Raw genomic sequence first — 12,573 nt, 5'->3', positions numbered from 1 at the left:
AAATATATATCCAATGTGTATATGTGTATCTTGGACCTTCAAATAGCTCAAGACCAAGTTCTAGTCCAAGCACTGCAAATGACAATAATGACAATACATGCAGTTATTATATGATAATTACATAATGCACAATTATATCATTATAATTATCAGCATAAATAATGTTACAGTACAAAGGTATGCAGCTCTAGCCTTTATGAAGTGTTTTCACATTCAGTATCTTGTTTAACCTTTATAGCTAACTGGCACTGTTTAAGCCTTATTTGAAAGTCCTATCTGGACCATGAGAAAATCAAGACAGAAGAATTGAGTGACTTGATCACCAGCTGGTAAGTGGTGGAGTCAGGATCAATCAATATCTTCTTATCCTTAGTGCAGTGTCCTTTCACTACATCACTGCCTTGGGAGTTGTCCAGAAAAAAGGAAATGAGGTCGGGAAAATGCTAGAAAACAGGAATTTTGAGGATAGCTGACTACCAAGGAAACCTTCTAGGCAGGGACAATCTGCTTAGACTCTCTCTGCCTAAGAGTTCTCTCTTCCACATTCACACTGCTTTGATTTTTCATTTCTTGTCACGATCCTGCTTCAAATTCGAGTTTGAGGATTTTCTTAATCAACAAGCATCCTCTTTTAAGAATACATTTATCTCTGGAAATGTTATGCGGATATTGATCATTTACAAATATGTGTAAGCTTGTTCCATGAATTGTTTTCCTTCTAGAATAAGATTCGGAAGATTCTGCTTCTCTGCAGCAGAGAAGAGGCTGTGGATTTCATCTGGAAGAAGAGATGGAGTCACCCAGGAACGTGGGGTTACATTGGGGACAGAACAAATCCAGATGAGACAACATTGTGAGAGTCACAGGAAACCTTGGAGATAATGCAGACAAAAAGTGGGAGCAAGGTAGTTGAGTGAATCCTCTCCAGTTCCCAAATGAACATGTTTTGATAACAATCAACTGAAGCTAGAGGATCATTTGGTAAGACTCAGAAAATAAAAAGTAAAGAGCAAAAATTCACAGGGGAGATTTTTTTCACTCATTAACTGTGTCAAAGCTGAAAACTATCCCTCAAAACAGATTCTTTTTCCTCCTGGCACAGAGGAAGACAACACTTACCAGGCTCTCTTGCAGCTAGGTATGGACAGAGGCAAAGCTCTGACTAGTGTAATGCGGCCAGCCCTGGCCCATGAAAACCTTCCATGCATCACCTTCTGCTCCCTTTCCATGGCAACTTAGGAAGCCACATATTGCATATAGCAGGGCAAAGAGAGAAGGAACCTATGTCCCTGCATCACAGCTTTGAGGAAAGCCACCTGCCAAATAGGAACATTAAATGGGAACATCAAACAAGAACATGCATTGGAAGGGTCACATGAATGGGAGGGGGTGGGGAGAAGAAACAGTTTCTATTGTGTTAAGCCCCAGGGAATATTTTTTTCTCTATTAAGCAACTGACCAAAACAATTTTTCAATTTTTTTTACTGAGATATAATTGAGTTACAGCATTATATTAGTTTCAGGTTTGCAGCGTGATTCAATATTTACATTGAGAAATGATCATCACAAAAGTATAGTTAACATCCAGCACTATACATAGTTACAAATTTTTTTTCTTGTGATGAGAACTCTAAAATCTACTCTCTCAGCAACTTCTAAATATGCAATACAGTATTAGTAACTAAAGTCGCTATGCTCCACATTATACCTCCATGACTTATTTGTCTTATGGCTGAAAGCTCATACATTTTGACCCCTTCACCCATTTTACCCCCTCCCCACTCTCCATCTGGTAACCACCAATCTCTTCTCCTATCTTATGAGTTGGGTTTGGTTTGACGTTTTAGATTCTACATATAAGCAAAATATACTTATTGTTGCAAATGGCATGATTTCCTTCTTTTTGTGGCCGAGTAGTATTCCATTCTATATCCTTATACCATATCTTCTTTATCCATCATTTCCACATCTTGGCTATTGTACTAATAAATAAGGTTGCAATGAACACAGGGATCAATATATCTTTTCTCTTTGTGTTTTCATTTTCTTTGGATAAATACCCAGAAGCAGAATTGCCAGGTCACATACTAGTTCTTTTTTTTTTTCATTTTTTGAGAAACTTCTCTACTGTTTTCCTTAATAGCTGCACCAATTTCTATGCCCACCAGTAATGTGTATAATGTGTAAGTGTTCCCTTTGCTCCACATCCTTGCTAACATGCGTCCTTTTGATGACAGCCAAGCTAACAAGTGGGGGGTGATGCTTCATTGTGGTTTTGATTTGCATTTCCCTGACGATTAGTGATGCTGGGCATCTCTTTATGTGCCTTTTGGCCATCTGTATGTCCTCTTCAAAAAAATGTATATTCACATCTTCTGGCCATTTTTTAATTCGATTGCTTGTTCTCTTGCTATCGGGTGACCAAAGCAGTTTTTAAAAATGATTCTCTTCTTGTCAAAAGTAAGAGAAAACTACAATTTCTCTCTTGTCACTCGGTGAAGAAAGTTAATTTGTAGCAAATAACAGTGCAGTTTACATAGAATAACGTGAGCAGGCAGCATTTCAGCATTTCAGGATTCCACAGACTGGGTACATGCTTTTGCGAACTAGCCTTGGGAATAGAAAAGAGGCAGAGAAAAGCCAGGCCCAAGAAGAAAGCTCATCTGTATCCGCTACTAGGTACGAGGTGGCATGTGGGTTATTGTAGAAAAGCAAAGGCCAGAGATTCTGTCTTAAGAAGCTGGGGGATTGAGGGTGGGGTGGAAGTTTAACAGATACCTGGGTACTAGAAGATCTCTCCAATAATCTTGCAGGCTAAATAAAGACTTTTTAATAAAGAATACTATAAGGTATTCTTCTCTTAAACAGTCTGAATCCCTGGAAATAGATGGGAGCAGAAGCTCACAGTTAAGGTTTTATACAATCATGAATAATCAGAAGAGGCTTTTGATCCCTGTGCTGTCCAAAGCAAGACTTCAGAAGACCAATGCCCAGATCTGAGTATAAATCAGGCTACGTGGAGCATGAGTTTCATGCCATTTTTTAAAAATGCAACACAAATAGAGTTACCTGGTTAGTCCTTAGATAATTTGCAGTGTAATTGTGTATACTAGACATTTTTCCACGCATTCTCTTAATCAGGAGGTTAGTCTGGTTTCTATGGAAGTACAGATACGCTGGCTTTGCATCCAGTGAACTCTACCCCTCGGCTATTGAGAATCTGCTTTCTCTTTGAACTCTGACCTCTGCCACTTTTCCAGCCTCTTCACACTGGAAGTGTCAGGCCCTTTGTCATCACCTCCTGTCACATAAAAGAATTTATAAATCACCTGGCTAATCAGCTGCTGTGTCTCAGACATTTCAGGGGGTTTGTTCCCTAAAATTACTAAATTCATACCACTACGGGTGATTTCGTTCCACAATACAGTTCCTTCAATACAGCTTTGTTCATGTTTTTTCCTGAGTACAGCTCCACACATGCTTTTTTTCAAGGGAGAAATGCCTTCATCCTTATCACTGCCAACAATACACTCCCGGCAGCACTGATAAAACCTAGTCCTTCCATTGAAGAACAATTCCATCTGAGAACAATGCCTCCTGCTGCCTGCCAGTTCTCCCAAACGCTGGAGATGTGGGAAGCTCACTTTCTCACTGTGTTGGCTTCAAAGAGTGCACACTCTTCCAATCCCAAGGACAATCCCCAACGTATTAACCATTAATACGTCGACGATCATATGATCATAACTGTTGCCATCCACTATATGTTTAGTGAATATCATGCGGTATGCTAGTTTTTGACAAGCTTTGTCTCTCTATCATCATAACTGGGAAATCCAATTTCCCATGTTGGGATTGGTCATGACAAAGTACTAATTTACAGCTTGTGGTCTGCACAAAATCTATCGCCTGGCAACAGGGCCACAACAGACCAGCAATGATCCACACAAGCTGCAGTTTTTCTAGTCACTTTTCAATACTTGCTCTCTAAAAAACTGCTTTGGGTCATGAGCACTGGGCTAAGGGTGTTGTTCTGAAACTACGAGGATTAACTCATTCAGGCAGGCACAGCTGTAGGCAGAGGCTAAGTTATGGAAAGGTAACAAAGAGTCACTCTCCAAAATTTAAGTGGGTTACACAATTTTTCACTCAGGGTACATGTTTATCACATGTCAGCTGTCACACTGCTCCATGTCATCTTCATTCTCAGACCCCAGCCCTGCTCTGAACAGTGCCAGTTTGGTGTTCGAGGGAAAAGAGAATGAGGTGGAACCCTGTTACAGCTTTTCGAGCTTCTGCTCTGAAATGCTATGTTTCACGTCCACTCACGTTTCATTGGACGGAGAGGAACAAGACACCACTGGAAGACACCGGAAGAGGGCAGGATGGGGGGGTAGGGCATAAAGCGCTAGAGTAGAAATGAGTTGCATATTATCTTTACTTCATTTCTCCTCATCTTAGTGTCCACGCCCATAAAATGGCATTAATATGGCCAATGTTACCACTTTCACCACAGGCTTATTCTAAAGCTCAAAGAGGACACTATATAGAAAAGGAGTTTGGAAATTTTAAAGTACTTTGTAAGTAGAAGGTATTTTAATGCTAATTGTAGTACTTTCCACGCCTGGCAGATTGCATGATATATATGACATCACGTTGTTCTTTATTCTTCTAAATAACTTACTTCAGAAAGAAACAGTTTATATGACCCTATTTATGTAGATTCCACATTCAAAAAATAACAGCATGAGTAGACTCCAATGGCTAGAACCTTGCTCAGACACTACCTGTAATGTAAGCAAATGTACTTGACGCTAAGTCCAACCCATTGAAAATGCCATCAGAAATGTCAAAGGCCCCACCATACCAGATTCATGAAACACCAAAATCCAACCAAAGCAGTTTTTTAAATGGCAGACATTCCTGATTGGGTTGGACCAGCTAAAGTGAAAGGACCTCCGATGAGTTGTGTAAGAGTTGACAAAGGTTCTTATTATCTTCTATTGATTGGCTGGGAGTTCCGATATCTTTTCTGTGGCAGTTTCCACAGCCATCTCTGCAGAGTAGGAGTTCTTGATGCACCAGACCTCTGCTACTACCCCAGGAAGTTAAAAAATCTGAAGGCCTTTGTGCTTCCTTTTCCACTGAGAATCTGAATAGGTTTTTCAGGACAGCCTGGACAATGAGTATAATTCTCTTTTTTAATTTGCAAGCCAGTCTTGTTCATCATGGCTTGTACAATGTGGGTCATTTTTGCTTCATTTACTCAGAGCAAAAAAATAACTTGCCTGAAGCAGGTCATAAGTATCTACTTCCCTCACGGCTGTGGTGAAACAATGAAGTCAGATCTCTGAGTCTCTGGTACCCAGGTGGGTCCCTGGTGACCTCTATATCACGTCTATCAGATCACCCCAGAAGCCAGTTCTGAGACCACAGCTGGGGAAATGGCCATAAGCTAAATTTAGCCATAAAGAAATGGAGTAGACAGAAGCTTTTTGCCCACCCCAAGCCACTTCTATACACTTCCTGTTGCCACAACCTTAACTGGGTCAGATCGGGGACAAAGATCATTTGATCTCTGGGAAGGGAAAATCTTCTCCAGGCTCCAGGGGTTGAGCACAATTAGCCCATACCAGGGACAGTCATCTCACTCAGCTTTCTCAAACATAGGTCTAGGGGCGGGGAGGATACAACTGGGTCTGAAAAATAGGATGGGTAGGGGGCAAGGGTGATTATGGGGGACCTTCTTTAAACATGGAAAGACAGAACTTCATTCAGAGAAGGTTTTAAACCCAACTCTTCCTTCCTTCTTTACTTGCAACACTGGTACAAGAACAACACGCTTGGGGCTATGATAGCCACCATCCAATATATAAAAATAAGCCCAAAGTCCAACATGCTGAGCATAGCAGAATAGAAAGAGAGAAGGGCATTTTCTCTAAATGCTGATATTCTGGTAGAATTAGGATTGAATTTAGTTTGAGATTCTCAGTGCCTCCCATCCAGATGCCCAGTATCTGACCCCAGCTCTCCTCCCTGAGTTCCATTCTTATACCATAAATGAGCTCTACTGCTTAGTCATTTCTTCGTAGGTGCATCCTTCTCTCCATGAGCAAGCCAAGCCTTCTGGAACTTGTGCAAAGTCTCCATGATAACAGAGAAATGACTGAAGCCCAAGCCCATCACCATGACCCAAGGGGGCACCACTGAGCACAGTGGCCCAAAGCCAAGCACAGACATTAACCTTAGAATAGCTATGCCCAAAGAAAACAGTAATTAAGACCTAAAATTGCTCAACATAATGAATAAAATAAGGCCTCGCACTCAAAGAGCAGGTTTAATATCACCAAAGGCTCCCCATGGAGTTGATTCTATGTAATGAAGAAATGTAGCAACGAGCACAACGAATCCCAAAAAGCACTTACACCAGCATTTTCTCCCAGATTCTGCTGGCTCTCAGTAGCTGATGGGCAGCAGGAATGGTGGGCGTACTGGTTCCAAGGGGACAACCGAGGGTTGACCAGTGGCAGGATTAGGCTCGAATTGAGTTCAAGATTCCTTCTATCACTTTTATCATCGCTCACAGTCTACCCCTACATGTAATAGAAGGTAAGAAAGTGAATTTTTTCAACCATTACCTAGCTTGTAGGATTTTTCATGGTGAATGGAGGAGAATGTTCCCATTTTTAATCTTTAAAAGAACATTAATTTTCTGACAAAAATAGTATAAAAATATTACTGTGAAATAATGCAGTTAACAATTGACAAAAAGTAATATGCTGTTAAAGGGCAGATAAAAGATTCATGACCAAGGGGCAACTTCATCCTCCCAAGTGCCATGTCTCCCTAATCAAGTTGAAATCTATAAAAGTAAGAAAAAAAGTGCAAAGGAAAAGGGAAAAAATTCATTAGTTAAACTACATTGCTAATGAGAAACAAAGCAGAATGAAGAAAGTCTTTCAGAAGAATCGACAAGCGGGGGCTGTCTACCAGATACTGAGCCCTCGCGGTGATTGGACACGTTTCCTATCAACTGAATTGGTCTTTAGTCAAAGCCACAAAGTTAAGCAGCAGCCAATCACACACAACAGCAGAACAGGAAGGCTTTCCATTACAGTCATCAGCTGTCTTTACCCTGAGACTGCCTGACCCACTCAAGGACCAAACCATCTGAAAGACAGTGACCAAGATTTTGCAACATTCATTCCATTCAAAACAACTACCTACCTAATTAACAGAGGGCCGAGGTTCAACACCTTGTTCGTGAAGATGACAGGAGTGATTGGGCCAACCAGGACAGAGAAACACCAAAGCCATCATTTGTTGTTTCTCTGTCCTCCCAACAGATGGGAGGGAGCTGGTGAGCACCAGAGAATGAATGGTCTCAAATATGAGGGCACTAAAAAGGTAGACCAAGGTCATGGCCCACTGCTGCTCCGCGGGCACATTAAAGGAGCGGTCCTGGACAACGCTCTGCACTAGCAGAGCTGAATGAGGTCTGAGCTTAGAAACAGGGTTCACATGAGACACAGGTGTTCTGCTGTCTAGAGAGAAAATTGGGGCTACTGATGCCTGAGGCCACCAACCCACCATAATGGCATTAGTCCATGTGCCAAAGGTATGAGTCCATCTATCACTATGACTTTTAGTAGAGTGTGGGAATTAGTAACCCATGAATCAGTCACTAAGACCACAACTGAAGAAAAGATGCTGCGCTTGGAAAGTAAAGACGATAGCAGTTGGGTATAAACTAGTATAAAAGCATCATTCAAAAAAAAGGATCTACCCTCTACCATTTATTTGAACTTGAAAATGACAATATACTCAAATAAGACACTACAAAAGCATGTTTTTATGATTTTGCCAGTGATCATTAAATTCAGTCATAGCAGAACATGGGATGTGATGAGGCCTGACTGCCTTTGTTGCTTTGCTGTGTTTCATGACTACCTTCAAAGGCCTTGCTTTCACATGCTACTAGGCAGTGAGGACAAACCAGAAGACACACCCTAGGTAACTGACAAAATTTATTACAGGATCCCATAGGACCAGAGCCAAGTGATGGCTTTCCATCTTCAACCATATCTACCAGCAATATACTTCCCACAAGTGACTTTATTAAATAGCTTACTTACCTTCACAGTAGGCGGAGTCTCCCTGAACAGAGATGTAACCATTCTTGCACTCACAAGTAGCTTTTGTATTCCAGTTTTTGCACTCTGAGTTTTCCCCACATTTGGGTCCTTCTGCACAAAAGTTATGACCTAGGAGAAGTGCATATATTTTACATCATAATAGAAAAGAATGAAAGACTGCCAAGTAATACAGAAAACACGAAACATTTCTATTGCACGTCACCAGGCATGAAAACATACCTTGCGATGGGGATGGGTGAGCTGGAAAGGGGATGAGAGAGCAGGAATAGGAAACTTGAGACCATCCCATGCTTGAGATTTCTTTTCCCCCTAATACTCAAACTCGGTCAAGCTGTTCCTTCCTAAAAGCTTTTATCCATACTGATCCTGAACTCTCTTCCCACCACCTTCTTACATGACTAGTCTTTTTATAATTGTTTTATTGCAAAATTTATGATACATAGAAAATACATACAATGAATATATATAAATATATAAAAGAAAATTAATATAACCGGAGTATTATCACCACCTCTTGACTGCATCTCCCTGAGGAATCCCATCCCAGCCATCAGAGATAACTAATCTGAATTTTCTGTTAATCACTCCCTTACATATTTTTTACAGTTTTACCATGTGTATGTGCTTATTTCTAGATGACAGATCATTTAGTTTGTCCATTTTGAACCTCACACGACTGAAATCATACTGTACATATCTCCTATAATGCATTTTTTCTATTCACCCATGTTAATGCCTGTAGCTATAATTCATTCATCAATGCAGTATAATATTCCAGAGCATGGATTTTCCACTATTTATTTTACCCATTATACTATGAATGGACACTGAAGTTATTTACCTGGAGGAATGAGACTTAAGCCTAAATTCAGGCCCTGTGCTTTAAAAGATACAGGTATTTCTCTTCTATACCACCACCCCCCCAACTAGAGTGAACACTGACTGGAAAGTCTCCTTTTGCAGGATGAATTTTTCATACCCATCCACTGAGGATTCATTCATCCTTCAAGGTTCTTGATTTATGCATCTCACAATAGCCCCAGGCTTTGTCTGCTGTCCACTACACAGTGTCCATTAGCAGCCAGATTCAACCAGCAGGGATTACAAACTGCCTTCAGGGCAAATGCCAACTCCAGTGTGTTGCTTATCTCAGTGGAATTGCTCTTTTTCAACATATCTGGTCTCTGGTTTTTTTCCCCTTACTCTATTACCAGCTACACGCATTCTCAAAAAAACTGTGTATTATGCAGCATTTACAGGTGAACTAGGAGGAACAGGTAATACTTCCCAGAAAGACTGTGAAATTCAAATATGATAAGGTATATAAAACTGCTTTATTTTTAAACCAGTACATTTTAGTGAACAATAATTTTGCGGCTACGTCACACACAGGGTGAGCAAAAGTAGGTTTACGGTTGTTATTTCATGAAATGCAGAGCTCATTCTTGTATTATTTATTGATTATTGTATTATTTTCCATACAAACAACTGTAAACCTACTTTTGTCCCACCCTGCATTGTGGTCTCATAGGAAACAATAGATCTTGGAGTCAGGGGATCTAATTTCTTTTTTTTTTAAGATTTTAATTTATTTATCTTTAGAGGGGAAAGGAAGGAGAGAGGGAGAGAAACATCAATCAATGTATGGTTGCCTCTCATGAGTCCCCTGCAAGGAATTGGGCTGCAACCCAGACATGTGCCCTGACTGAGAATCGAACCACGATCTTTTGGTTCACAGGCCAGCGCTCAATCCACTGAGCTACACCAGCCAGGGCCTGGGATCTAATTTCTAACTCAGGTCTGCAGCTAACAAACAATAAACCGCCTTGCCTGTATAGGTGTATATACTCAGGCTGGATGGCATCTGTGATTTTCAAAGAATTTCTCAGAATCTGGGACACAGGCGAGCTGACAGGTAGGGCTCAAGTCCCCATCCCTGATTCAAACAGAATAGCTCTGCTTTGATGTCTGACACACTGATCATCTGAGCCACAGTTCCTGGCTTCCAAAAATACAAAAATCACTGCACTATACAAACTTCCGGTTTAATTCCTTTCAGTGATGACACTCTAGAACTTATTTTTCTTTGAAATCGAATTTTAAATCAACAATGTTTAGATTGTACTTGTTCTAAAAGATGGTAGTAACTGCTATGAAATAATAAAAAGAAAATTCAGGCACCTATGTTAATAATGGCATTATATTAGATGCTTTAAATGGGAATCATAATGTTATACACCTTCATAACATATGTAGAAAGAGTTAAGTGAGCTAATCCACGTAAAGCCCTTCACACAATTCTTGATATGTACGCTAAGAGGCCAATGTGTGTTGGTCGCCATGATGAGAGTAATAATGACTCTGATGATGCTGACAACAATGACTGAAGTTCAGAAATAACCCAATAACACCATTATCCTCGGCTCCAAGATAAGAAAAGAGAAACTCAAACTCACTACCATCTAGCTAAAAAGTGGAGATGCTGGGGCTCTAAAGTCCCATGTACTTGTCACTATGTCACATATTTAATCAGATAGAAAAACCTAGCAATGAAAGGAGAAAGACATAGCTGTTCCTCGGGACATAAGCAAATGAATCCAAAGGCTTCGGTGAGCACAGTACCACAGTCAGCCACACGACCTGTGACCTATGAACTGCTGATTGCTCCGGCCACAACTATAGCAAGAATCTGGCTTGTTGGAAATCTAAAGCCTCTGTCCACCAAGAGTACTTCTACAAGGGCTTAAAATAACCGTTACAACTAAAAGTACTTCATGTTTTTGCTACCAAAGTGCAATTTTTATAGGTCATAGTTCTCTTTGCAAGAGGAAGTGCCTAGACTTCCCTCCCCACATCAGAAATGAACAATAATTAAGTTGCCACGTGTTCTTTCATTACGAAGCTTGACTCAATGCCATCTGCGCATCCATTATTACATGTAGTCTTCTGTCTTTTCTCTTTCTTCTCAGGAAACTCTAACCGTCCTTTGCCTTCCACGATCATTTGATGGGTGGAACAAGGCCCCCCCAACACTTGACTCCCCAGTGCATGTCTCCCTGTCCAGCATGTGGCATGTCAACTCACAGAGCAAAGAGCTCGGTAAATATGCATTTTAAGATATAGTGAAAGGCCCTGGGAGAACCAACTTTAATGTCAAATCCACCGTGGCTGGGCCTATTATTCCAAAACACCTGTGTTTTTCAAATTAATCCAGGCCTTCATTCAAGCAATATTTATTCAGTGCCTACTTGCCTTTCTCACAAGTGATTGATCATTCACTCAGTTTGTATAGGACACCCACCCTGTGAACTGAAACACCAGGCAAACTTCTGGGGGCAAAGCAAAGATGTTTGAGACATTCTCTGCCCGCAAGGCAGTTACAAACTATAGGAGGAGATAAGCCAAATACAAGGGTAGCATAAATATATGGTAACCTGCGTTGCAATGTGACCAATGCACCAATTATATCGTGTTTTAGAGAAGAAATTTCTAAATGATGCAAAACTTGAACTTGGGTTCATCTGAGACAGAACTTTGAAAAGCAGCAAGGCACAAATCCTAGTGGGAAAAATAGGACTCCAGCCCTTGAGGAAGAAGGGTAAGCTTGAAAAAGGTCAACTAATTTGGCACAGGTGTAATAACAATAATTAACATTTACTGAGTATGTACTATATGCAAGGCACGCAGCTAAGTGTTTCACACATGTTACCCCTTTTAATTCTGTTAACATCTCTGGGAAGCAGACAGGGCGACGGAAGTGTGGAGGAGTGCACTGGAGGAAGTGACACAGAGCCAGGACCCAGGTCAGACGGAAGCCACAGTTCTTAATCACTGCGTTATCCTACTGCCCTCCCAGAGGCCCAAATTCCTAAGTACTCTACAAACCCAAGGATAAAAGAAGGCAGTTCTTCGCACGTGTACATTCTCATGGACTACAATTTATGTTTCTTCTCAATCTCAAAATATATTTTCTGCTAGGCAATTCCAAATCTTTTTAATTCCTCAACCAAGGACATTTTTATTTGCTTTTCTTAGAGGGAGAGAGGAATAAAGAGATCCATGCGAGAAAAGCATGTATCAGTTGCCTTCATACACAGACTGGGGATCTGCACCAGGACAGGGGATCTTACACGCCCAGACCAGGGGTCGCAAGTGCCTGTACCTGGGCTGGGAATGAACCCATAACCTAGGTATGTGCCCCAACTGGGAGGGAAGCAAACCCGCAACCCCTCGGTTATGGGACGCCATTCCAGCCACTGAGCTGCACTGGCCAGGGCTGATTCCAAATATCCTTAACAAAAATATCCTAACTTTAATTACCCCAACTTACTTAAAATCAGTGCTTACATCTGATTCATTTCTCTCAACCAAGAGCTTCCCGCACAAGAACAGTTGGATGGACGGCTCATTAATGAATACA

At 41.0% G+C, this 12,573-nt stretch overlaps 1 protein-coding gene across 3 annotated transcripts in view; it reads right to left on the bottom strand.

The window, feature by feature from the left end:
* Positions 1 to 12,573, bottom strand: part of NELL1 (neural EGFL like 1) — a 729,607-nt gene that overhangs the window by 520,994 nt on the left and 196,040 nt on the right. For all 3 annotated transcript variants that reach the window (XM_037040389.1, XM_037040387.1, XM_037040388.1), the window contains one exon: positions 8,133 to 8,261. In XM_037040389.1, the coding sequence (XP_036896284.1) occupies positions 8,133 to 8,261 (129 nt within the window). The remainder of the gene's footprint in view (positions 1 to 8,132; positions 8,262 to 12,573) is intronic.

Source organism: Sturnira hondurensis, unplaced genomic scaffold, assembly GCF_014824575.4.
Source record: "Sturnira hondurensis isolate 20B ecotype Veracruz unplaced genomic scaffold, ASM1482457v3 Scaffold0002638, whole genome shotgun sequence".
Classification (NCBI taxonomy): Eukaryota; Metazoa; Chordata; class Mammalia; order Chiroptera; family Phyllostomidae; genus Sturnira; species Sturnira hondurensis.
This window is presented reverse-complemented; position numbering and strand designations above follow the sequence as displayed.